The sequence below is a fragment of the Cyanistes caeruleus genome, chromosome 9, assembly GCF_971803275.1.
Source record: "Cyanistes caeruleus chromosome 9, bCyaCae1.hap1.1, whole genome shotgun sequence".
Taxonomy (NCBI): Eukaryota; Metazoa; Chordata; class Aves; order Passeriformes; family Paridae; genus Cyanistes; species Cyanistes caeruleus.
In genome coordinates, this window is record NC_141709.1 from 30,071,665 (window position 1) to 30,097,506 (window position 25,842).

The 25,842-nt window shown below is 57.3% G+C and overlaps 2 protein-coding genes across 19 annotated transcripts in view; one reads left to right on the forward strand and one right to left on the reverse strand.

Annotated features, from left to right (window-relative positions):
• Positions 1–8,744, reverse strand: part of SSBP3 (single stranded DNA binding protein 3) — a 68,047-nt gene extending 59,303 nt beyond the window's left edge. The window contains exon 1 of one of the 3 annotated variants that reach the window (XM_086842243.1): positions 8,087–8,744. In XM_086842243.1, coding sequence (XP_086698369.1) covers positions 8,087–8,349 — 263 coding nt within the window. In that variant the 5' untranslated portion in view covers positions 8,350–8,744. The remainder of the gene's footprint in view (positions 1–8,086) is intronic. The other 2 variants (XM_086842242.1, XM_086842246.1) reach the window with 2 other exon arrangements.
• Positions 8,745–9,707: 963 nt separating this feature from the next.
• Positions 9,708–25,798, forward strand: ACOT11 (acyl-CoA thioesterase 11). Of its 16 annotated transcripts, none has more exons than XM_086842238.1 (19): positions 10,234–10,350; positions 11,255–11,362; positions 12,758–12,834; positions 14,415–14,490; positions 15,954–16,152; positions 16,971–17,040; positions 19,916–19,976; positions 20,175–20,276; positions 20,530–20,665; positions 20,944–21,100; positions 21,404–21,523; positions 21,598–21,742; positions 22,634–22,689; positions 22,816–22,882; positions 22,968–23,051; positions 23,140–23,273; positions 23,565–23,696; positions 23,769–23,895; positions 23,986–25,798. In XM_086842238.1, the coding sequence occupies exons 4-19, from the start codon at positions 14,428–14,430 to the stop codon at positions 24,139–24,141; spliced, it is 1,809 nt and encodes a 602-aa protein (XP_086698364.1). In that variant the 5' UTR covers positions 10,234–10,350; positions 11,255–11,362; positions 12,758–12,834; positions 14,415–14,427; the 3' UTR covers positions 24,142–25,798. The 16 variants fall into 16 exon arrangements, with proteins under 16 accessions (XP_086698366.1, XP_023788138.2, XP_086698353.1 ...); XM_086842229.1 differs by lacking the exon at positions 11,255–11,362 and adding an exon at positions 18,818–18,868; XM_086842233.1 differs by lacking the exon at positions 12,758–12,834 and adding an exon at positions 18,818–18,868 and having other exon boundaries at positions 10,256–10,350; positions 11,251–11,362.
• The last annotated feature ends 44 nt before the right edge of the window (positions 25,799–25,842 follow it).

A 25,842-nucleotide genomic window follows, 5' to 3' on the forward strand; every position in this document is an offset into this window, starting at 1 on the left:
CCCCAAACTCACGCTTCGTGGTTTGACTCCTAAGGAATGGAGCAAAGGCAAAACCCAAAATGTCAGATATTGGTTACCCTGTCACCCTGACAAAGTGTCACCTCTTTGCCAGTGCCAGCTGCTCTGGGCAAGTCTGCTTCTCCTTGTTCCCACCTCCTTTGCCACTAGCCTGCACCTCCCTGCAAGGGACATTTTGCAATGAAATACCCTGTTCCCAGGCAAACCATCTTGCAGGGGCTGTGGTCCTGCAGGGTGACAACCCCAGCCTGGCTCCCAGAAGTGCTGCTGACATTCCCATGTGGTGCTGTCTGTGTCTGACCCTGCTCCTTCCCTGTGGCTGAGCTCTGGTGGCAGCTCTGTGGGGCCAAGCAGGGCACTGGCACAAAGTCAGGATGCCTCAGGAAGTTACAGAGAAGTGCTGCCTGTTGGTCTCCTATGGCAATGGCATTGCAGGGACCCTCCAAGAGGGTCCCAGCAGAGCTGTGTGTGCCTGCAGACCCTACAGATAATGGGATGGTGCCTGTCTTGGAGTTCTCTCAGTCATCCCACAGGACAGCCTCCAAGCTGTGCCCCATGCCAGCCATTCTCAAGTGAAGGCCTTGCAGCCTCTCTGGGGTGGCAGCAGTTTTCAGCTGCCTTGGGAGCCAGCAGAAGCCCCACTGCACCGCCTAAGTATCTGCAGTTCATCAGTGGTTTCCTCACCCCCCTGCCCTCGGCAAGGAGGGGTTTAGGCAGGGAACAGGCGCCCAGCCGGCCTTACGGGATCTAAATCCAGCTCTGCTGGGTCTGGTTTTGAGCCTCCTCTCTCCACTGGGGCAGAGCATTTGGGTCCTATCTCTCCTGTTTCTTCTCCAGGCTGAGTCCCTTATCTGTCACCTCTTCCATCTGTCTCTGCCTGATATGTGCTGCCAGCAGTGCCCTGAGCCAGCCACCCCCTCCAGTGACCTGCAGCGGGGCCAGAGCACCTCTGATGGAGGGTGACCTTGGGTTTTGGAGCAGACCTTCCCCCTGCTGCCACTGGCCCCGTGGGTGCTCCCAACAGCGGGGTGGACCAGTGCCAGGTGCGTGCATGGAGCTGTAAATCTGCTGCGAGCACGGTGACAGTTTGGGTACTTATTTTAGCAGCCTTATTTTAGGTAAAAAGCTGCTGCAGGGTGAGCTGTGGTCCAACTGACTCTGCTGCCCACGAGGGTTTCCTCCATCACTCCTGGGAGTTTTGTGGGAGGAAGGGGGACCTCAGGGCTATAGGAAAGGCTTTCCAGTCAGCAGTCTGCATTGGAGCCAATGTCCTCAGGGACACTCACCTCTGCAACATCCTCCCAAGCTCTTGCTGCTTGGAGGGCTTGCTTTGGCTCTGCTCACTCACCCAGCCATGCATGGCCACCTCGCTTCCCAGCAGGCAGTGAGGAGACCTGGCTGGTGCTCATCCATCCCCTGGTCTGCAGAATACTGTACGGAACAGCCTTGCCCCCAGGCCATACACCACACTCCAAAAGGAGCCCTTTCCTGCACCCACATGACACTGAACACCCCTTTTTCTAACTGAAAAAAAACCCCAAAACCAACCCATTTTATCAAGCCCATGTTCTCCTGGCTTGCACCTTCACATTGTCATATGGAAACGCTGTGCCTGGCTCTCCCCCCAGGACCTTTCCCCCCGCCCAGCTTTTACCTTTACTGTTTTCAGCACGTCTCTTCCTTCTCCCTCTGAGCACTCACCACTCATCCAGCCTGCACGACTTGCTGACCCAGCACTCCTGCCCGCTCCTCCATCCGTTTTGCCTCCACACGTAATGCACTTTCATAATCTTCCCCAGGAAGGTCGTGCAGAGCAGGTCACGGTGCCGCATCGGGGGCTGTGACCGCGCAGGGGTCCCCGTGCGCTGCCTGGGCCCCTGCACCTGGGCTTCCCTCACCATCCACCTCACTGCTTGGCCCAGACACCTCCAGGGATGTGTTTTTGGGAACCCCAAAATACCTAGTTAGAGGGCTGCCTGCAGGGCAGGTGCTCCTCTGCGATGTCCCTGCTGCGCTGGCCATGTCGTGTCACCGGTCCCAGGGAGTTTTGCACGAAGGCAGGCTCAGTACTTGGGCTGCTCACAGCCTCCCCACATCCTGGCCCTGGTCTCTTCCAGATGAGTGCGGAGTGGGCAGAGGCTGCTGACTGCCTGCAACAACAGCCCAGATGTGACAACAGCCCAGATGTGACAACAGCCCAGCTCTGCCAATGCCACAAGATGAGGGATGCTTTGTGCCAAGGCCACTGCTCCAGTGCCTCCCTCTGCTCCCCAGTTTCTTCTGGGGGCTCTGCCATGCCCACAGTATGCCCATGGCCACTGCCATCATCCCACCCATGGAGAAACACGAGAGCCATTGGATGAGACCCAGCCAAAGCCTTTCCTATTCCGATCAGCAAAGGTGTGGGCTGCTCACCACAGGGCCTCGTTAGCTTAATGCATGAATTTCAAAGCTGGGCTTTCATATGACATTTGGGCACACAGCTTTGGGCAAAAGGCTTCTGGAGTGCCAGGCTAGAGCACAATCTTCATGTCTCCAAAAATCCTCATCTTCTGGTTTCTGAGCGAAATAATAACCAAACCGGGAGACTCTCATAAAGGAAATCAGCAAAGACAACTACTTTTATATGTGCGCTTAAGTATTTAGGTCAGTATTTTTAGAATAAATAGCCGTGGGTTGGTTCCTATCTTTTCACTTTCATTTTTCACACTTCAGCTTCATTTTCCTGAATCTGGTTATACTGAAGCAGCAATTGGGTTTTTCAAAGCACTCACACCTACCAGTGTGCTGACCTCACTGCCTCCTGCTTCTCCATGGCTCCTCTGGCCTTTCCCTCTCCTCTGAGATATCACCATGGTTAGGGGCTGTATCTGTCCCCCTCTCCTATAAAGACTTCCCCACAAGCTGGTGATGGAAAGAGGAAATGGGCTGCAGTGGGATCAGCTCTGCAAGGGGCTGAGGATCTTTGCTGCTCTGAACCAGGAAAGAGATGCATCGTGTGCATTGCCATGGCCCACGATGGATGGGCACGTCCTGCACGTCCCCAGTCCCAATGCCACCCAGTCCCTTCCCTCTCCAAAGACAGCCCTGGCCACGAGCTGGGCGTTGCACCCTGCAGCCTGCTATTAAAAGCAAACCATCTAGAAGAGTCCTTCGGAGTGAAAGCAGCTTTTAAAGGAAACATTGGCAGCCTCGTTTGGCTGCAACAGCGCCTGATTTGCTAACGGCCTCCAAAATTAGAAGAGGCTCAGAAACTTAGGATGGATGTTACTGCAGCAGAGTGGGGAGGGGGTATGAGGGGGAGGCTCCAGCCTGCTCAGCCTCAGCTGTGCTTCCCCAGGAGTCAAGATGCTGCTCCATACCTCATTGATACAACCTTTTTTTGTGGGGGAGAAGAAAAGATTGGCATGGGAAGAGAGCGTGGGGCACAATGCCTGGCCGGCATGGAAATCCCAGGCATGCACGTGCTGTTGGAAGAAGCAGCGATCTCTGCTGTGCTAAACACGCTCCACGGGAGCCACGGAGATGTGCCAAAGCCTCTTCATGACTTAGCTCCTAATAAACACGCTGCGGATGGGAAACGAGCCTTCGGCTTCCCCCAGCGTGGGTGAGTGGCGAGCTCACCCCGGCCATGCTCCAGCCCTACAAGCTGGGGGGCCTGGGGGGCTCAGGGCACGTCCCTGCTGGTCTCTGGAACTGGGTCTGGGCTCCTGCCTGCCCTGCGTTGCCCCTGGGAGAGTTTTTTCCCGAAGTAAAGCCTTCCTCCTCCCCGGCTCAACGGCCGCTTCACCTCCAAGAGTTATTCACAGATAAACTCCATAAATTTGGGGGACAGCCATTTTATCACTCCTGGCAGCTCTGTGCATTGCCTGCCACAAGGTGAAGCCGCGGGAGCTGGAAAGGGATGGGAAAAGCAGCTCCCAGGAGAGCTGGAGCGCTGGGACGCCTGGCCAGGACCAGCTCCGCTCTGGGACAGCTGGGGCCACGGCCAGCCGGATCCTGCCCGGCTCCTGCTGCCCACCTGGCGTTTCTGAGGCTTTGTTAGATACAGGGAGGCTCGAGAGCAGTAAACCTCCTCCTCCTCCTCCTTCTCCTCCCTGCCTTGCCTCCATGGATGATTTATTTTGACACCTGACTCCATCCTGTTTTGCTGCATCACTCCGGGCGCTTTATTGCCTCTGGCCTGGGCAGGCAACGTCCCTGCACCCATCCCTGACTCCCCCGGAGCAGAAAGGAGCCCTCAAGCCCCTGCTGCTGGGGCTCGTCAGGATATCAAAATGCTCCCAAGTTTTAGTTGGCCTTTCCTGACCTCCCAGAGCAGCTTCCCCTCTCCTGGCCCCTTCCTTGAGCTGTTGGTCCATCACTGCCTGGCGGCTTCTACCCAGGGCTCTTGAGGGTGCCCATTGCTGGGAAGAAACCCTGTGCTTGTCACTTCACTGGGAATATTCTGCTGGAACATCATCTGTAAAAATAAACACATTTTTAAAATTTCCATCCTTAATTGTGCCCTGCACTTAGAGAGGTGCAGTAACTCTAGTGGCTCTGTGAGCCTCCGAGGTGACGTGGCCCTTATCCACGGTGGGTGTGTGGGCAGTGTGCTCTTGCAGATGGTCACCACTACCATCCTGGCTGGACACAGATCTGTACAGGCTGCATTCCTGCCTGGCACATTGCACCCCAGCCTGTTGCAGGACTGTCCTCCCACCAGGCACTGCTGCTGACAGTTTGGTTTTTGAATTTTAATTTTGACCGAGCTATAGGTTGTTTTATTTTCATGTTGCTGCCAGCCTGGTATTCCTTTTCCCCATGGGAAAAGCAAAACTCCAGGGCACGATGACTGCTGGAGATGCTAATGGGGAGGACGGGAGAGGGGTTTCCACCCAGCACACTCCCTGCACCCCTCCAAAACTCACCCCTTCATTTCACAGCCTCCCTGGAACACCACGCAGCCATTGAGAGCGGCTGGATTTGCTGTCTAAAATTCCCTGTCTTCTAATAAGGCTTTTTTTTATCCCCTCTAAACCTGCGAGCAGGAAGAACCCCCTCCTCGTCTGGGCGAGATTTCCACACCTCAGTGGCGGTGGCGAGCGCTCTGCATGGCTCGCATTGAAATGAGCTCGGCGGCGGCAGGCGGGCAGCGCTAGCGGGGGCTGCCACCCATCCCCTCCGCCAGCCCGCCCCGCCGAGCCGCCGGTGTTTGGGGAAGGACTCATTCGCCTGCCGTGGGCTTGGGGTTTCTGGCTCCGGCGGGAGCTGCGGTGCTGGGGTTTCCTGTTTACCCGCGCAGCTGTGCCGGCGGCTGGAGGGAGCTGGGGGCTGCATCCCCAGCGCCAGGACACCGCCGGTGCCCGAAGCGGCTCCGGGGTCCGAGCCTGCCTGCGGAACCCCAACCAGCAAAAGGCTTGTTATGAAGGCAGCGATCCGCTGGTAGATGCTGCACGCGCATAATTAATTAAATAGCATAATTAATAACACTGCATTATTGATAAAGGCCTGCGGAGAGTCCCCACCATAACCAGGGGGCGAGTGCCACCGTGGCCCGGCAGCCCCGGGTGCGGAGGCGAAGCCCCGCTCCGGCGGCAGCACCCGAACCCCCGTGGGCGCGCCGCCGTCCCGCTCTCCCCTCCCCCTGGCCGGCAGGAAGGAGGGCAGGAGGGTGGGCACCGGGTTCGTGCCCCGGTCCCTCCGCCGCTCCGTGTCCCTCCCCCTCGGCCCGTGTCCCCCCCGGGGGCCGCGCGGCGCCGCGCGGGCGGGGCGGGGCGCGGAAGGGGCTTCTTGAAACCGCCGCGCGCTGATTGGCGGAGCCTCGCTCCGCCCCGCCCCCTCCGCCTCACAGCCCCCCTTCCCTCCCTCCCTCCTGCCCTCACCGCTCCGCGGGGGCCCGGGGGGTGCCGGAGGGCGCCGTCCCCCCGCGGTGCCCGCCCCCGGCCGCGGGCCCGGGCGGGGCCGGGCGGGTCCCGGCTCTGGGCCGGGGCGGCCGCGGCTGTGGCGGGGGGGGGGGCCGGGGGGGCGCGGGGCGCGCGGCGCCGCTCGGAGCCGCTCGGAGCAACGGCGCCCCCTGGCGGTGCGCGGCTGCACCGGTACCGCTCGGACCCGCGGGGGTCCCGTGTCCGTGTGTCCCCCCATGTCTGTGTGTCCCCCTGTGTCCCCCCGTGTCCGTGTGTCCCCCTGTGTCCCCCCGTGTCTGAGTGTTCCCATGTGACCGGGATGTCCCCCCCGTGTCCTGTGTCTGTGTGTCCCCCGGGGGTCCCTGTTCTGTGCACCCCCAGGATCCTATGTCCCCGTGTCCAGGGATGTCCTGTGGCTCCCCCACCCACCCCCTGAGTGTTTCTGTTACCCCCAGTGTCCTGTCCCTATGTGCCCCCGGGTGTCCTGTGTCTGTGTAACTGAAGTGTTCGTGGACTGTCCTGGGATGGCCCTGTCCTCGCGTTCCCCCTGAGTGCTCCACAGATTCTGCTCTTGTGGACACCTGGAGCTATTCCTGTCCCCATGGACGCCCCTTGCAGTCCCTGTCCACACAGGCCACCAGCACCTCCCAAACCTTCTCCAGAAAGGAGAAGGGAACCCCTGGTGCTGCCCATCCCCACCAGGGCTGGACTCTGCCGGGGTGCCCCATGTCACCTGCTGTCCTTTTCAAACAAGCCCTCATTGCTCTGAGCTTTGGTGTCTCAATTAAACCCAAACTAAACCCCACAGTGAGCCAGAGCCTGGCTCAGCCCTGTGGCACATGGCCTCCCTCATCCTCTCCCTGGCAGGGTGGACAAGCTGGCCTTGAAATTAAGTAAATAGCAATGGAGGAGTTGAAAAATAGGTTACCTTGTAATTGATTTTTTTAAATTTTTTTTTTTTTTTTTTTTTTTTGCCTGCAGCTAAAGAAAAATTAGCCTCCCTGCTATCTTGTGCAGCATGTTTGAGAATGTACCGGGGTGTGTAGTAGCTGAAGGGGTGGCATGACAGCTCCTTGGCCCAGCCTTTCCCACTGCCTCTCTTCTGAGATTGGCTTTTTTTTTTTTTTTTTTTTTTTTTTGTCCCTTTCCCCAGCCTTTAAACTCAGGCGATGCCAGGGAGATCTAAAGCTTTGATAGCTTGGAGGAGCCAAGAACAGGATTCCTGGCAGAGTGATGCGGCCCTGATCCCATGCCAGGAGCCGTGGGAGAGCCCTTCTCTGAGGGAGACCCAGGCTTGTGGGGTGCCAGTTTATCACCCTGTCCTATCACCCTCTGCCATTGCCTCTGTGCCAGCCGGAGCTGCTGCAGCCGCCGTGGGGAGCAGAGCCCGGCAGGATGAGAGGCTGCAGCAGGGCAGGGCACCCCACTGCTGGTCCCTGGGCAGCTGGAGGGCTCATCCTCCCTGGTGGCCTTTGGACCCCCAGCCCAGGCTCTGCTCCCCGGCAGTGCAGAGCTCCTGATGCAGCAAGACATGAGAGTTTGATTTATGAAATGCATTACTATCACTTTTTCTCCTCTTTTCCATAACGAGCCATTTGTATGGCAATGCCTGTGTGCTGCCCTCCCTTCCTTCCCATCGGTGCCCAGGTTTTGGGGGGCCTTTTCCAGGGAGAAGAGACCTTCAGGTCACCCAACCCTGTTACATTTTGGGGGCGGGGGCTCCCTGCACATCTCCTATCCAGGACTGTGACTCCAGGGGCTGTGGGTGCAGATTGTCAGGGCTTGTGGGTGATGACTGCACCCCGTGGCTGGGAGTAGATCCCTGCTAAGGGCATTTTGGGACATCCTGTCCAAGCCCCTGGTGTTGTGGTCTCCTGCAGGAGAACAGGAGAGCTGGGGTCTCAGTCTCCACTAACCCTGTCCCTACTGTGGGTCCCACTCCTGGCCTCACAGGGTGCTGGGATTAGCTGTGCCTGCATCAGCACCATCGCCAGCATCCCCTTAAAATCTGAGAAAACCTACATTTCAGCAAAGATCCACCTCATGCCCCTTTTGCCCACTGCCGAGCCCCAGAGCAATTCATCCTCCCAACTACTCCAAGAAGCGATAAAACCAATAGGTCACTTTTTTTTCCCCCTCCCCCCCGCTCAGCAGTAATTAATGGTTTAATTAACACTCACGACATCCAATTCCCATTGCTTTGCATGAGCAGCCTCCGCTGCCGGGGCCTCGCTGCGAGCTCTCCGGTGAGTGGGGGTGGAAGGGGTGAGCCGGGAGCTGGTGGGAGCCGCCGGCTGGAGGCCGCCCATCTGGCCCGGATTTCTTCCGAAGCTGGAAAGTTCTCCTCCTCCCGAGCAGCAGCGGCAAACCCAACACGTTCCACAGCCTGCTCTGCTTTTGCACGGGCTTGTTTCTTACAGCCCTGGCAGAACCCGGGCGCCATCAGCACTCCCGGCCCTCCTTATCTCTACCCCGAACGATTTTCCAGTATTTTAACACCAATCCCTGAGAAATTTTAGCTGTCCCAAGGAGAATAGCTGCTTGTAACCGGTTGCTAATTACAAGTATGAATGTCAATTAATTCATTTAGCTAATTATCCACTCTCTGAGCATCACGCACCAAAGAACTGTAAAAGACGGGCATATGGTGATGGATCAGAAGGAGGGAGCTCGCTGGGCGGCCGGGGCGAAGGGATGCAGGCAAGCCTGAGAGCTCGGGAATTACAACATTGTGCTAATTGGGCCTGGAAAACATCAACCTCTCCTTGCAACTTTCGTTTGGAGGCTCGAGCGTGGCTCAAGCATCTGAAGTGTTTGTGACTGTGAGCTGCTCCCTCTGACGAGCGGGGAGAATCGTTTTCCCTTTTGATCCTGATCTGTGGCTGCAGAAACAAACAGTCCTAAGGAGGGAGGGAGAGATCTCCCACGAGCTTCCTGGCCAGGGGCCGCTGTGCTAAAGGTGGGGAGATGTTCTGGAGGACGCTCGCTGTGATCTGGCTTGCAGGGCACCAAACCTGGGCTAGATGGGTAGAAAACCACCCCGCTGAGAAATATCTTATTTGCTTTCCCAAAAGAGAATGCTTTAAAGGAAATGTTGTTTTCTGAAATAGTGGGATTTAATCGCAGCTGGGTGTGCAAAGCCACCTGCAAGACATGGAAGGGGCAGTGCAGGGCGGAAGGGCCTCTCTGTTCCTGCTCATGGAATGAAGAATGCAGATTTTATCCAAGTAGCTGAGCAGTGAATGCTCAGTGGGGTTAAAGTCCTCGGGCAACAATCTTCTTCCAGAGAGAATCTCCATCACCATAATCGGATCAATCACCTGGTGCAATGCAGCGCTGCTTCCTCCATCCCCCAAAGGCTCCAAACCCCCTCAGGGGGTTTTCACCCCACCTCCCCTCTGCCTGGCTCTAGGGTTTTGATGAACATTTTCACACAACCAGCCTAAAATTTAGGTGGCAAAGGCAGGGGCTTTTGCCTTGTTTCAGTGTTTTGTTATTCTTATTTACAAAAAAAAAAAATATAAAAAAAAAAAAGAGAAAAAAAAAGAGAAAAAAAAAGAAAAAAAAAGAAAAAAAAAAAAGAGAAAAAAAAAAAAAAGAGAAAAAAAAAGAGTGGGACCTTATTTCCTGTTGAAACTGTTTAATTATTTCTCTGCTGGCTTTCCAGTGGCAATACTTGTGCTGCCGGTGCCTGCCAAGAGCTTTGATCAAACTCTTGTAGGTTGATTACCAAGATTCACTTGTAAAAGTGTGTAAATCAAATACAAATAGAACAACATCTCCACCAAACCCATTAGTCATTAATGCGGTGACAGGGCAATTTGCATTTGATTTCCTTGTTAAAAAAAAAAAGGGTGTTTTTGTGACAAGCCCTGTCAGAGGTACTTCAAAGGCAGCAGGGCCAGGGAGCAGCTGTGTGGATGGGATTGGATTTGGAGAAGTTTGCCGAGGCTTTTCGGGACAGCGAGCTTGGTGTCTGCACCTACAGCTCTGGGGAAAATCCCGATATTTTCGGGTAAGTTTAACTCCGTGCCCCTTGCTGAGGTGATGGGGGGAGAGGAGGATGATGAGCGGGCCGGGGAGGGGATCTCAGCCCGGGAGCTGCTCCCCGGGGAGGGCCGGGGGAAGCAGCAGCACCCCGCTCCGCAGGGATGCTGGCAGCCTCCCGCCGCTCTCCCTGGCTCCGACACAGCCCGACACATTCCCTCCTGCATCCGGAGCCAGCCTCCCGAGCGCCGGCCATTTTCCAGGCGGGCAGATCTGCCGAGCGCTACCTTAAGGCGAGTTCCGCGGGGCCGTGTCCGGGGAGGCGGGCGGGGTGCGCCGGCCCCGGCCCGGGGCTCCCCGCCAGCCCGGCCTCGGCACCCGCAGCTGTCCGGGCGCTTCTCCTCCGAGCCAGCCGCCCTCAACACCTCCCGCAAATGCTCAGCTTCTTCTGGCTGAGGTGAGGGCTGGGGGGAGCCGGGCACGATGGGGACAAGGCGGGGAACCCCAGGGCTGGCTGAGCGGGAGCTGCCGTGCAGGCTTCCACTGCCGCGGCTTGTCCTGGCTTGCGCCGGCGCCGGGCGGCTCTTCCAGGGAGGAGATGCGGGGCGAAAGCCCCTTGTGACCCCCCTGCTCGCCAGGGTGATGCTTTCTTGCCCTCTGGGGTTTGCAGCGAGCTGTGCCGCTGCTCCATCGTGGTCAGCACGGTGGGGACGTGGCATCCTCCGGCTGCAGCGGGGACAGCGGGCGAGAGCTGGGAGCATCGAACCCCCCCGGGTGTTTCTGGGTGTGACAGGAGGGGTGCTGGGGGTTTGGCTTGAACCAGCTTCTTTTCACTTAAAAGCAGGGGCAGATATTTGGGGAGCACGGGCACAGGGCTGCTGGGAATGGTGGTGGCATGGGGAGGGCAGAGGGATGTGCTGGGGCTTGCAGGAGCAGTGTGGGTGGCTGGGTGGGTGGCACGAAGCCATGGCAGTCTCCACCCAAGTAGCCTCAAATGAGGTGGTCTTGGCCATGGTGGGGACCGCCACACCACCATGGTGTTCACCTGGGTGTTTTCCACTCCGGTGGTCTCAATCATGGTGACCCCCATGGTGAAGACCACCAGGGTGTAGACCTTTGCACCAGCTTGGTCTCCACTGTGGTGGTTTCCAGCTTGGTGGGCTTGGCTGTGGTGCTCTGAAACGTGGTTGTATTGATGTTACGGCAGTCTCCTCCCTGGGAACGCCGTGGGTGGCAGGGCAAAGGTGCCTGGGCTGGGCGGTGCTGTTGGGTGTCCCCATGCGTGTGAATTTTGGGCCTGGAGGTGTTTACAGCTGTGCCAGGGTGACATATGGCTCTGTTCTCCCCCTGCACAAAGCCAGACCTTTGTCCCCTGGGACACTCCCTGGGGGACTTCGCCCCTGTGCCGGCAAATCGGCACCAGCCTTCCTGGGAGCCTCATGGGAGCTGCAGGGAGCACTCGAGCGAGGGTACGGATGGGGCTGTGGGCATGGCTGGGGCTGGGGGTTCTTCACCCTGTGGTGGAGAGGGATGTGAGGGTGCTGGAGGTGTCCCTGCTGTGCTCACCCTGAGTGAAGCTTTCCCATGGGTGATGGTTGGAAAACCATCAGCCCCTTGTAAGAGGAATCATCCTGTCCCGCTCTTGCCTTTGACCCTTGGCTTGCACTTTCCTGGCCCCGTGCCTTGCTTTGCTCCATGAACTCCAAAGAAACATAATGTGTGGTCCCAAAAATACCTCTTGCAACGTGTCCTGGCCTTTCTCCTGGGCTGGCCACCTTCCTGAGGTCCCACTGAGACCCCCTGCAGGGAGCTGCTGTGTTTCCTCACCATGCTGTGACCTGACAATTCAGTCCCTCTTGTCCCAGTGGGGCCACATCCCGAGCAGCAGCTCTCCAGCTGGGGACCCTGCTCCGTCCTGATGGGCATGGGGCGATGGGGCTGAGCTGTGCTGGACATCTCCAATGCTGCTTGCACCCAGGCTTTGCTGCTGCTGGCAGTGGGGCTGGCAGGCTGGGTCTCAGGGGATGGACAGCCCTCACTGCCCTGTCGAGATGGCAGAATTTCCCTAAGTAGGTCAGGTTAATTTTTTAACGCGTACAGATTTGCTTGTTACCATGGATATTGCTCAATTATACACCAATAATCCGCCATGAGAACTTCATTGTCACCGCTTACTTCCCCACCATCTCCCCCCTTTTTTTCTTTAAATACTTCCAGGGAGGGGTAAGGTTATGTTGAGGGGCCGGGGTGGGGGTAGGAGACAGAGCCAGGTGAGGGAAAACGGTGACTGGGTGTTTGAGAGGTGGCAGTGGGGTGGTGAGAGAGCTCCGAGGGCAGGTGGGGGTGGCTCAAAGTGTGAGGCTGCCCTGCTCTGCCCAGACCCCCCCAAAGCCCAGAACTTGGGACCACCACCCTTGTCTCTCCCTCTCGTCCACTGTCTTGGGGGTGGCTGAAGCAAACACCCTGATTTCAGTGGGCTCAAGGATTTGGGGGAACAACTGTTCTCTGTCCAGCATCATCCCAGGGAGCTGTGGCACCCATGAGGGCTTGCACAGTGCTGATTTCTGGTGATTTCTGAAGAGGCCAGCCCTGAATTTCACAGCAGAAAGCTTTCCTGGAGCTTGTGGGGGATTTGGTGCTGTGGGACACCCCTCTGCCAGGGTATAGGAGAGCTGTGGGGTTCCTCTCCCCAGTGTTTTCAGGGTTGTTGGTGTGTTTTCCTCTCTGCGTCTTCCCTGGTTTGCTCTGTGGGTGCCTTACGCCTTCAGCTGCACAGGAAGTGAGCGTGGCAGGAGGCAAGGAAAATATTCTGCTGGAAGGGTTTTGTTCCTAATGCAAACTTTTTTTTTTTTTTTTTTGGGTAGAAGTGGGTCACTCGAGGGGTGACAGAGTAAGAGCATCATCGCCTGGGTACTGCATCCCGTTGCCATGGTGACCCGAGGTCTGCATCAGTCAACAGCCTTAAAAATGTGACAGTTGAGTGAGGCTGAAGATTTTAATGAGGACAGACACTTGCTCACTTGGTTTTGATAACAAATACTCCATAAATACCCAGCAGCTGGATGGCTCCAGGTCTCTGGAGCGCGGCTGGGGCGCTCCCCTTCCCCAGGGTGGGAGCGTGGGCTGGGACTGCCTGGGAAATAGCAGGGGGATGATGCCAAGCACACAGCTCAGGGTATTTTTCCTCCTCCTGCTAACGCAACGCAGGGGACAAGGTGACACGATTAGCCAGCCAGCAGCAGGTTTGGGTTTCCAAGGAATGTCCCTCTGGTGCTGTTGGCTGAGGCTGTGGGGTGTAACAGGACACCCCCAGCCACCGCCCTGTGTCTGCAACTGGGCACCAAACCCATCTTGTTAACAAAACAGGAGAGTAACTCTTGCACCCGGCTCTTGCAAGGGCAGGTGAGCCATCAGGAGGCTCCCAAACCTCAATAACAAGCCTGGAGAGGTCATGGGGTTAGGGAACAAGTCATGAGGGTGGGGAAATCCCAAACCCCATGATGCTGGGGCAGGGGTGGGAGGCTGCGGGAGGCTCAGCCGTGCTGTTTGTGTCTTGTTTTGTTCCGACTGCTTGGGTGCACTGTGTGTGATGCCCCAGTCCTGATGGTGCAGGAGGCAAATCTACAGCTTCCACTTCTTTAGCCCCATGCCAAAATCAGTCAATGCCATAACTTGGGAAAAGAGCTTGGGTTGGGAAAAGAGCTGCTGTCTCCAGCAGCCTGGTTTTACCTGCATGGGAGAGGGATACATGCTGGGAAGCTGGGGATATGCCAAGGGCCTGGCAGTGTTGTGTTTAAAAGCAAACTGTAATTATGAAGCCTCTTCCACTTGTTTTTGCTGCAGCTCCCACACTGCCTTTCCTTGCAATGCCACCACAATGTCCAGCTGGGATACAGTCACCGCACACGTGGCCCGGGCGCCTGCAGGCACCCAAGGACATACCATGCCCTTGTGGAATGCCAGGGCTTTGCAGGCAGAGGGGCTGGAGCAGGGCACAGCAGCATTGCTGGAGTTGGGTGCTTCCCATTTGCTGCCCCCTGTACCACCCATGGCAGCCTCAGCCCTGCCTGCTGCCAAAAATACGCTCCCAGCTGTCTTGTGACTACAGCGGTGTCACCGCTCCGGCCAGGGGAGCTTCAAGGCACAGTCCTCTGTCACATGTAGCAACACGGGAAGCACTGACACAGCATCGCTCACTGAGGGGCTGGCCACGGCCCTCCAGCTTGTGCTTGGTCCAGCTCCCCAAAATAGCTGGGACTCTTTCATCTGGGCTGCTGAGTGTGGGACCTGACCCCCATGGAATGGCAGGCACCTCCCCCAGGTCTGCCCTTCTCCCTTTCACCTCTGACAGCTCCCTGATAGGCCCTGGTGAGGGGTCAGTGGTGTGGGGAGGGATGTCAGCATGGGATGTGGGGACAGGGTGTGACAACCCGCCACACATGCCGCCTTGATCCCGCAGGAAACAGCCACCCCCATCTCTGCCAGTGCTGCCGTAACCAGAGCCACTCTTCTCCTTTCCAGGTGTCTCTTAAAAATGGTCAAGGGGAATATTATAGTCCCTGAAGACATCTTGAGCTTCTGTTGCAATGGCCTCCAGGTACCCCCCCGTGCCGTGCAACTAATCCCGTTGTGCCGCCGCTACTAACCAGGCTGTGCCAGGCAGATGCCACCCTGTGCCAGGAGCTGCTCCCAGCCCTGCACGGGACCTGGCCACATCCTCTCCCAACACATTCCCTCCCCATCAGCATCCCCAGCCTCACACTGGCCCAGGGCTCTTCCCACGGCTAGCGGCTTCTTCCCTAAAATTCAGAACTGTCAAGCCGGGAAAATGACCGGCGGGATCTCGGGCCAGGCTGTCTGCTCACCCTGCAGCAGGCGGCTTTGGAGCTCTTTGCCTTGCTGGCTCCTACCCCAGAGCCTGCCTGCTTCCCAAAATAGCCCTGTGGTACTCGTGTAGGCGCCTCTGCGTGCTGGGAAGCTGCCTGGGAGGTTCACAGAGGGGTCTGGAGGCTTCTGGAGGGGCTTTGGTGGCCGGGGCTCGGTGTCACTGTGGGATGGGGGACCCTTGCCACCGGCTGGGCTCGGTGCGCTCGCTGCCGTCTCTGCTGAGGCGAGGTTTGTGCCGTTCCCGGGATGTCGTGTACCAGTAGCTATGGAAACAGAGGTTAGACCCGCTGGAGAAAAATGCTATTCTGAGAGGCAGTGAGCTCAGGGTAGTCGGGAAAGCTTCGTTTTCAGCATAAACCCATCTTTAAAAGAATCCGGGCAAAGCAGAGGGCAGAGAAGCTGCTGCAGCGGGACTCTCGCAACAAGTGCTGAGAGCAGGAGCTGCAGAAAGCGGAAGGAAAGGGCTGTGACGAAGCCCAGACAGCTCCTCGTGTCTCCTCAGTTACTCACCAGGCTAACTGAGTTCACCCCTTGTGTAACACGACTCATTTGACGTCTCTCATCAGCTATTTTCCCTGCCAGCGCCGCCTCAGCCTCCTCCCTCTCCCACCGTGCTTCCCACCGGGGTGCCAGGGGAGCTGCTCTGTGCCCAGCAAAGGGACAAACCAGGAACAGATTTTACTGCCCCAACAGCCCCTGAGCAACTGAGGATGCTCCTCCTCTGCTGCTTGTACCACATAGCTTCCCGTGCTTCCCTTGGTGAATGGGGGGTGTTGGTGGAAGGTGTGGAGCACTGTCCAGCCCCAGGAAACCAAACCCACCCTGTGCTGCAGCACCCTGAAGATGAAGCTGTCAGGAAGAAAAATTCCTTCCCAGAAGAGTGATTAACTTTGGGAGGGGTTTTTCGGAGTGTTCAGGAGGGAGCAGTGGGTTTAGATGATAAATGGCCTGAAAACCTAGAGTAATCCCCTATGGAGCTTTTTTTAGAGGGATGTTTTCCCTTTTGGCTGTGGGCACCTTGTCTCTGGCAAGGGCTGGATGGGTTTGGTGGTGTCCAGGGGTGTGCATGGCTGGGGTTCTCCCGGCTCTGTGCGGGGAGCATCTTCACAGACCGCTGTTCTCTCAGGGGATTTGCTTCCCACTTGGGTAAAAGGGAGCTTTTGTGCCCCACAGGGCTCGACCTCTCCACCACGTGCTGGGGAGCCAGGGGAGCGGGAGGAGGCGCCGGGGGCCATGGCGAGCCCCTCGCCTGCCCGCAACCCCACCGAGGTGCAGATGAGCCAGCTGGTGCTGCCCTGCCACACCAACCACCGTGGCGAGCTCAGCACCGGCCAGCTGCTCAAGTGGATCGACACGGCCGCCTGCCTCTCCGGTAAGTCATCCTCTTCCCTCTCCAGCCTCGTCCTGCTGGGCTGCCAGGGAAGGCAGCAGGCAGGAGCCAGAGGAGCCAGCTCATCCCTGGCAGCATCCCTGGCAGTCCAGCACCGTGCCACGGAGTGACGCCAGCTGGGCACCCACGTCATGCCGTTTTGCTGAGTAATTAGAGAGCAAACAGGAGCAGGGCAAGAAGGGGAGGAGATGTGCACTGCAGCATACATGCTGGCTTGGGGACAGATCAAAATCCATGCCTGCCTTGTCTACAGTGCTGCTCTTTTCCTTGCTTGGTGTGCAGGGCTGGTGGCACCCCTGGCATTCCAGCAGCAGCTGGAGTGGGCTGAACTCCTCCACTCAGCAGGAAGCAATGGAGCTCACCAGCTCAGCCAAGCACGGGGAGGTTATGACAGGGAAACGAGTGCAATTCTGCAGTTGGATGAGGTTCCCAGAGCAGTTTTGCAGTCTGGGGTTCCTGAAGTCCCAGGGGGAAGTCGCACCGGCAGAGCGGCTTTGAAATATTTGCTGTGTGTGGGGAGATGGAATCAGCTGCTGGTGCATCCCCACAGCTGCAAACTCATGGAGGGAAAGCAAACACTGGCATACCCTCCACACCATTAAATATATGCAAACCTGCCCTGCTGGGTGAGGAGAAACCCCAGATCCTGCTCTGGTCCCTGCAAACACAGCAATGGGCATCAGCAGTGAAAGGGCTGGGAGTCACTGGTGTCACCAGGCTGGGGCAGAGGAGCCCTCGTGGCTCTCACACCCTCAGCACGCTGCTGCAGGTTGCTGATGCCGTTTGTTTTTCCTTTCCAGCCGAGAGACACGCCGGCTGCCCGTGCGTCACAGCTTCCATGGATGATATCTATTTTGAGCACACCATTAGGTAAATACTCCACGCAGGGGTTTTTCCCATCTGCCGGCTGCGACGTGGACAGGGGCTGGAGCTGGAGCAGGGAGCAGCGTGCCTGGGAGAGGAGGAGCTGTGCTGGCAGTGCCAGGCTCGCAGGGCAGCCAGGGACCGAGGCTCGCTCTGATCTGTCTGCTCTGATTTATCCGCTGTCTGGTCGCCTGGGGAGCTCCTGCTGCCTTGGCTTCCCGCTATTTCCCCCGACGCCAGCTCCTCCCTGGCTTTGTTCAGGAAACAGCTCTGATTTAGTGCTCTGGAAAGCTCCAATCTTGCAAATCGTGCCTGTGTTGCGGCCGTGTGGGTGGCTGAGGCGCGGTGGGGCTCACCCACCCTGCTGGTGCTGGGACCTCCCGGCCTTGTGAGACGCAGCAGGCTGGGCATTGTCTGGCCAAAATCCCATCCCAGGCTGCTCCTGGCATCCCCTGGTGCTGCCCCACAGAGGTGCCCCCTCTGAGTCACACAGCCCTTGGAATGTCCTGTGTCAGGGGACAACATTTCTCCTGACCTGAGGCTGTGACCAGAGGGGACAAAAATCCTCACAGGGTTCCGCCCTCGTCCTCCACAGGCTCCCAGTTTTGAGACCATTCCCACCCAGCATTCCCAAAGTAGTCTCCTCCTTTTGTACCCTCAGTAAGCCCAGGTACTGCCACCCTCCTTTACTCATCTCTCAGAGCCCCCACACCCCCTGTGCCCGTCTGTTCCACCTGGGTACCATTCCAGGGGCCTCCCTGGGGTTTGCCATGCAATATGGGATCCGTGCAGCACAGGATCCATACTGTCCAGCCACTCCCTGCTGGGGCAGGCACCAGTGTGGGTACCCAGGGCTGTCACTGGGGTCCCTGGCTGTCAGCTGATTTGTTTGGCACTGAGAAGTCTGACTCACTCTTGGGTTTTACCCTCATTCCCAGGAAATGCTGAACTCACCCTTTTGCCCTCTCACATGAGCTGCCCATCGCCCTGGGGCTCCATGACAATCCACAGTGTGAGGATGTGGTGCAGCCATGGTGCAGGGGTGGCACCCCTGGGGCTTGATACCCTGCTCCTGGGGCAGCTTTTCCTGGGACACTTTTCCCAGGACACTTTTCCCAGCCCTCCTGGGCTTCAGGAGCAGGGAAGAACAGACCCAAGCCCACTCCACAGAATTACATCAAGCCCAGCAAAGCATTTGTCCCTCCTCAGGGGTGAGCTGGGCACTGCTCCAAGGGGCAGGGAATTTGTGCTGCTGCTGGCTCAGATCCCACTTGCTGTGGTCCAGTTTAAGGCTCCAAGCAAGGGGCCTGGCAAGGATTTCCCACAGAGCTGTTGGAAGGTGGAGGAGTTTTGTGTCAGATCTCCTTTCCCAGCTGTTTGTGCTTTCTGCTGCCCTTGCAGGGGGGGAGGCAGGGAGGAGCTGTAGATGCTTGAGGGCACAAAGGAGATCCCAAATTATAACTGGCTTAAAACTCACTGGCTGGGCAGCAGATTGTCCCTGTCTCTCCGCCCTGCTGTGTGGAAGTGCAGCCTCCAGGGAGGATCACACGTGCCCTTGAGTGGGGCTTTGTGTGGCATTTATGGCACTGGCTTCTACTGTTTGATAAGGACAGAGAAGATAAAGAGTTTTTGGGGCCATATATAGACATGTGGGGCTGCCAGTCTGCCTGCCTGGCCCCTTGCCCGTGCATGCCCCTCGCCACAAACCCATCCAGAGCATCCATCTGGCTGCTTCCATCGCCTCTAACCCTCTCCCCACATTTGCTCTCTCTTTTTGCCCCAGCCAGCCGTCTGTAAGCCCTGCTGGGCAGCGGGACGGGAGGAGCGCTGTCGGGTACGGACGTGTTTGGCCCTAGAGCAGCCAGCCTAGCACAGTGCTGCCGTGAGTTGGGAGCCTTAACCCCACTGACGTGGCATGGCATGTGAACAGAGGCTGCTCACGTAACCCTGCTAACGTTCTGGCATGTCACCGGCCCCGGGTCCGTGCTGGGGGACAGCCAGGGGCACCGGCTCGTGCCACTGCTGCTCCAGCCAGAGCCAACGTGCAGAGCGTGTCGTGTACAGAGCTCTTCTGAAGCCTGGAGTCACGTGTGAGGGCATGGGGAAAAATCTGATGTCAAAGCACACTCTGGCTCTCCCTCTCTTCTGCTTTTGAGAAGTGGTGGTTACAGGCTGTATTTTTTTTTTTTCTGCTGAGTTTTCTAGCGCTGGCCTCTTCTGGGGAATGAGGAATATTCCTGATTTAATGATGTATTTGGTAAAGACTGATGTTGGTGTCAGTAAAAAGTTTAATTTGCTCATTCCATGGGTAGCAGTCTGGAGTAGCTCAGGCTGCAGGGCCAGAGCTGTCTGTGTGTGTACTCTGAAGCCTGCTGAAGGCACAGAGGGGAGCAGCAGTGTGCTGCCAGCAGATGTTTCATGTAAGAGATGGTGCCAAACACCCCTGGCTGGGCCCTGCCTCCTGCTGTCCCCCAGCATCCCAAGGTACTCATTGCTTTTGGGGAGGCCCCGTGGCTGGTCCAGCTGTGCAGGACAGTGAATGCAAGGCTGGAGGAGCTGTTTGATCTGGCAGGAATGTGCATGCCCACAGGGGCAGGGGTGCCAAGCAAGCCTCGAGCACCTCTGCACCCCTCAGGTGTCCCGGCAGCACACCAGACCTGGGGACCCACTTGCACACAGCTGCTCAGGGGTGACAGCTCACTGCTCTCACATCTCGGGCCTGGCTGTCCCCGTGTCCTGCTGGCCATCTGGCATGTCCCACAGTCCCAGGAAGCCTTACCACAGTGGGCAGTGAGCTGGAATGCCGTGGCACCTCAGAGGGAGCCTCTCAGTGGCTGTTGTCCCCCAGTAACCCCACATGCCTTCTCTTCCTGTTTTTCAGCGTTGGGCAAGTTGTCAACATCAAAGCCAAAGTGAACCGAGCCTTTAACTCCAGCATGGAGGTTGGTGTGTGCCTCTGTCCTCCTTGCTGGGTGCCCGTCCCCACCGGCCACGTGGCCCAATCCCAAAATCCTCCCACAGTCCCCAGCTTTAATCCCATGCATTCATTGTTCTTGGCTGGCTCTGGCCAGGGGTGGGTGCTGGGATGTGGATCCCTGGGGAGCAGATCCAGCTCTCAGGGGTGCTGTGTCCTCTCCCAGGTGGGCATCCAGGTGAGCTACGAAGACCTGTGCAGCGGGAAGCACTGCAGCATCTGCAAGGCGTACGCCACCTTCGTGGCACAGGGTCCCTTGGGCAGCAAGGTGAGCAGTGCCTGGTGGCTGGGGTGGCTCTGTTGCCCTCTGCACAAAGGAAGGAAATGGCCTCTGTGCGGCTGGGCTGGCTCAGATTTCCATCATGGCAGCTGCTGTTTCCTCGTGGCTCGGTGATCCCTCGTGCCATGCTTGGGGGATGCATGGGGGGTGGCTCTCGGCCCCACTCTGGGCATGGAGAGCACCTGCTCGCTGCTGCTGCTCATCCCCCAGCGGGACTGCACCCTGCCCCATCCCTTTGCAGGTGAGGCTGAAGCCGCTGACCCCGCAGACAGAGGAGGAGAAGATCGAGTACAGCATCGCCGCCGAGCGCCGCCGCATGCGCCTGGTGCACAAGGACACCCTCAAGGACCTCCTCATCCGCAGCCCCCAGGAAACCGGTACCGTGTCCTGCAGCCTGGCCTTCCAAAATAGCTCTGACACCCACTGGTGCCATCCCAGTTCCTCAGCAGGGTGCTGGTGGTGATCACCACATGGCAGTTTGGGAATGGCCTGGCCATGGCGGGGAAGGGATCGGCCCCACCATCCCAGACTCCCAGGCCTGGAGGTCTGCGGGGTGTTGATCCCTGTGGGGAGAGGGACGGTGGTTGGTGGGGTGCTGGGAGAGGGCTCCTACTGTCCATACAGCACTCTGACCCCTGTTATCCCCCCGTGGCAGAGCTGGAGACGCGGGACTGCAGTGGGGCGGTGCCGGCAGAAAGAACGCGGGTGGAGAGCGTGGAGCTGGTGCTGCCTCCACACGCCAACCACCAGGGCAACACCTTCGGTGGGCAGATCATGGCCTGGATGGAGAACGTGGCCACCATCGCAGCCAGGTGACCCAACAAGGGGTTCAGGGTCAGGGGATGACGTGCCTGGAGGGGACACGTGCGGCTGGACTATAGGGACCCTCCAAAGGGATGGTCCCCAGCGTGTCACCCTTGGGTGACACAGGGAGTCCCACAGGTGTGTGGTGCTGAGGGACCCCAGGGAAAGGTTCACGCTCATGGCAGTTGGCTCATTGGTCCTTCCCATGGCTGTCTTTGGCCAGTGGAGACATTTTTTGGGGTCTCCTCATCTCTGACTGGGTCGGGGAGGGCACATGGGGCTGGATACATGGGTAACACCTGTCCCCACAGCCGGCTGTGCCACGCCCACCCCACGCTGAGGGCCATCGAGATGTTCCACTTTCGGGGACCGTCGCAAGTGGGAGACCGCCTGGTGCTCAAAGCCATCGTCAACAACGCCTTCAAAAACAGGTGGGTGCCGGTGGTGGGGGTCTCCTTCCCAGCCTCCCTGCAGCCCTCCGCTCCCTCATCCCTTCTCTCCGCAGCATGGAGGTGGGGGTCAGCGCCGAGGCCTACGGCCAGGAGATGTCCGTCAGCCGCAGGCACATCAACAGCGCCTTCATGACCTTCGTGGTGCTGGACCAGGAGGGTCATCCCCGCACCCTGCCCATGGTGGCACCCGAGCCGGGGGTAAGGACAGCAGGGCTGGCTTCTCCCCAGCCCCTCTATTCTGTGGGACCCCCGGGAATCCCACCCAGCCCCCAAGGGCTCTCGGATTCGCAGCAAAACAAACGCGGTTTTATGATGATGGAAATGAAATTGCTCAATAGCAAGTGAATTAAATAGATTGCTCGGTATAACTAATAAAATAAACCACTTGCAGAGATGGAGATGTGTTAGCCATGCAAGGCTTAACAGAGTATTGCCTGCAAGTTCCAGCTCATCTTTTCTGTAATTTAGGGGAAGGAATGTTGAGGTTGTTTTTTACCTTTCAAAGCATCCTAATCCAAAGTTTGCTGGGATCTAAATATTCAGGGAAATCTGTCACGTGAGCACAGCAGCAAACACTCACATGTCTCAGCTTCTCCTGGGCTGATCCTTGTCCTGCTCCCTGATTTTTTTGTTGCCTTAAAACTAGGATCTCCCACTGTGATGGAGATCATTTCGTGGCCAAAGTCAGCCCCCTTGAAACCTCCTCTCACCCGCTTGAAAGCACCACACTAGCACTTTCTTCAAAATAAGCTGCTTTTTTTTGGCTTTTATTTCCCCAGGAGGGGACATTTGCAGGTGCTAGGGTACGCAGTTTCTGTTTCAGGGGCTCTTTGCAGCTTTGCAGCCACAACAAGGGTTTTCCCTAATGTGCCAGTGCTCATCACTTGATCAGAGCATGGTGGTAATGCTGAAATAACACAATTAATCACTGACCATCACTGCAGCCTGGCCAGGGTAGCAGCTGGCAAGCAAGGGGGCTTCACCTTCCAGCCCTTCCTTGCTGAATGTTTTTCCCAAAAAGACATGTTTTTTTTTTTCTTTTTCATCCTCCTTTTCCTATTAACTTAATTGCCTTTTCCCATTTATCAGGATGGAGAAAGGAGGTACAGAGAAGCCAGTGCTAGGAAAAAAATTCGGCTGGACCGGTGAGCAGAAAAATGAATGGGATGTGAAATGGAGGAGGGAAGAAAGGGGGGCCCAGCACTGGGGTGCAGGGACAGTCTGGGGGTGATTTGTGTCCCCTCATAAGGGAAACTGTTCCTTTGCTGCAGAAAATACGTCGTCTCCTGCAAGCAGACTGAGGTGCCGCTCTCCGTGCCCTGGGACCAAAGCAACAAGGTAGGATGATCACCTGTGGGAGCTGCTGCCTCCTGCTCCTCCTCCTGCTCCCCCTCCTGCCCCTGACGTGCTGCCCCTGCCCCAGGTTTACCTGAGCTACAACAACGTCTCTGCGCTGAAGATGCTGGTGGCCAAAGCCAACTGGGTGCTCGCCAGGGAAAAGGAAAAGGTGCTAAACCCTGTCCCTTCTCCCTTGGCCCCAAAGCGTGGGCAATCCCGGTGGGAACACGTCCCAGCTGTGCCCTGTGCTCCCCAAGGTGCGGATGTACACCCTGGAGGAGGACAAGTTCCTGTCTTTCCGCATCGAGATATCCGTCTGCATCCCGGCCAGCCGAGCCTTCTCCCTGCTCTCCAACCTGCGGCGCCGGCACGAGTGGGACAGCCACTACGTGTGAGTGCTGCAGGCCTCCCCAAACATCACACCCCTGGGTTCAAACCTTGTTGTTGAATATCCCTTTGGGCTTTCTTGGGAGCCAGAGTGTTGCCTTGCTTGCTCTTACAGACTCTTCACTGTGTCTCCCTGTCCTGGCTCCGTCTGGGCTGATGGCTCTGCTTTGCTGGAGCAAACACCTATTTTGAGTTCCCCACAAATATTTTGGGTCTGGTGGTGGGCTGTGAATGTGTAAGGCCCAGATTCAGGGGGCACAGCAAGGCTTCTGTGAGCGGTCCCCTTCCCTTACAGGAGTGCTGAGCTTGTCCAGAAGGTCGATGACGATGACATGATCTACCACGTGGTGAGCCAGAAGCTCAGAAACGAGAACAAACCGCAGGACTTTGTTATCCTGGCATCCCGGCGGAAGCCCTGCAGCAGGGGGTGAGCGTCCAGCCTGGCCCCTGCTCCCTGCCATCCCAGCTGTGCCAGCTCACCAGGCTCTCTCGTCCCCAGGGACCCCTACGTGGTGGCCTTTCGGTCGGTGACGCTGCCCACCCACCCCGCCAGAGCCGAGTTCACGCGCGGGGAGACGCTCTGCTCCGGGTTCTGCATTTGGCCAGAGTCAGAGGAGATGAGCAAGGTGGGATGCTGCATGGCTGTGTTCCCACAGCCCATGGGGGAGGCTCCCCCCTCCCCTGTGCCCCTGCTGACCTTGTCCTGTGCCTCGCAGGTGGCTTATTACAACCAGGCTATGCCGGGGTACCTCAACTACGTCACCACCAACGTGGCGGGACTGTCCTCCGACATCTGCTCCACCTTCGAAGCCTGTGAGAAGTTCCTGCTGAAGAATAAGGAGGACCTGATCTCACGGCTGCAGGACTTCTAGAGCCACAGCCCCCTGCTGACAGATGGACAGACAGATGAGGGGGACACTTCTGTGGTGGAAGGGAACATGGGATGGTGGCACCCACACCCTGCCTCCCTGGGGCCTCTGGGCTCAGGGGCTGGGGTGGAGGGGCGTTACTGTACCACCTCATCACTGATGTGTCATACCTTTTCTTCTTTCCTTTTTTATTTTATGTAGAAATTTTGTAAGCTCTATGTACAGGACTTAGTTTTCTAGTTCACTTAACGCTACTTGAATCTTTATATGATCCAAAATCTTCCCAAACCAGATTATTTTTTTTTTTTCACTAGTTCTTGGTGGGGCATAACTGGTTCCTTTTGAGGCAGCAAAGGGAGAGAGGGGACAGTGATGTGGGGTGGGTGCTGTACCCCTTCCCTAGCACAGGGGTGAAAAATTCCACTCTCCCCAGTGCTGCTTCTTTTCCTGGGCAGGGCTGGAAAACAGCCCCTGCTCCTCCTGGGCTGAAATCCCACCCCCTGGGGCTGTGGAAGGAGCAGAAATAAAAGTTTTTTGAAAGGAAAAGCACCCCTATGTGCTCTGGGTGAGTATCTGCTCCAGGGGCTTGCTGTGTGGTGAGCTTGGAGCAGCACACTTGGGGCTCAGGTGGAGGTGGGGTCCTGTGAGGCAGGACTGTGCTGCAGAAAAGGGGTGGTGCTCCATGCAGGTGGCTTTTGGGGACTGCCTGGAGCTGTTGCTCTCATGTTTGGGACAGCCCTCCTTATCCCCCTCTGCTGGGTGCACCAACACCTTGAGCTGCAGACCCCAAACTGCCTCAGAGGTGCTGAAAAAGGAAAAGACAGAGCCAAACCTTGTTCCCCAAAGTCTGGGATGCTCTGGGAAAGGCACCAGAATGAAGCAGGGGTGACAGTGGAAGTGCTACTCATCAGTCACAGTGCAGGGGACATCTGCCCTCAGGCACAGGCCTGTGGAGAGCCCCTGCCAGGCCTTCCTGGGTCACACAGCCAGAGGTTTTCTGATGGCACTGAGGTTTCTGGAAGGCTTGCTGCCTGCTGGAAAATGAGGGAGCCCTGGAAGCCCTTAGGCACACAGAGCTTTGGGCACAGCAGGTTTTACAGGTGCCAGCTGTGCAGAGCCCTGTGCTTAAACCCAAGGATGGGTTTTGTAGAGCTTAACCAAGAGCAAGTGATGGTGATGCTGTACTTGGGGTGAGGTGAGGCCATGGAGGTACCAGAAATGAGCACGGGGTCTTTTCCATGACCCCAGGTGTCCCTCTGCAACACCCAGTCCCTTTGCCACCCAAATTCCCCACCCACTTTATAAGCAGAAGGAGCTCCTGTCCCTTCTCCTGTGGCCACCAGCCAGTGGCTCCCACCCCTGGGCTGGCTGTGGCCATAAACCCCTAATCTCTGCTCTATCTCCCATCATAAACATCTCAGCTCAAGGTCTGGCACGGCTGTGCCCCGACCTCCAAAAGATAAAGCCATCTTAGGCTGAACATAGTACTATACATTCAATTTTTGTAGAGCCCTCTTATCTCCCAAAACTCAGAGCAATCCTGCCTTTTTATCACCAGGACGAGAGCCATCCTTTCTACTTACCGTTAGGAATTGCTGCTGCTTGATTAAGTGGAGGGGATGATGTATTTGCCTGAACATTAAACTTTAACTGACCTCTTCTTCTCTGTAAGTATTGTGCTTTTTCCCATCGGGAGGCCCCGGG

Excerpts from the sequence above, each read along its gene's own strand:
- ACOT11 (XM_086842241.1), top strand. The coding sequence starts at position 10,328 with ATGCTCAGCTTCTTCTGGCTGAG. Across the intron at positions 11,363-14,414 it reads CAGGGAGCACTCGAGCGAGG|GTGTCTCTTAAAAATGGTCA; the intron begins GTACGGATGGGG and ends TCTCCTTTCCAG. Across the intron at positions 19,977-20,174 it reads CCTTTAACTCCAGCATGGAG|GTGGGCATCCAGGTGAGCTA; the intron begins GTTGGTGTGTGC and ends GTCCTCTCCCAG.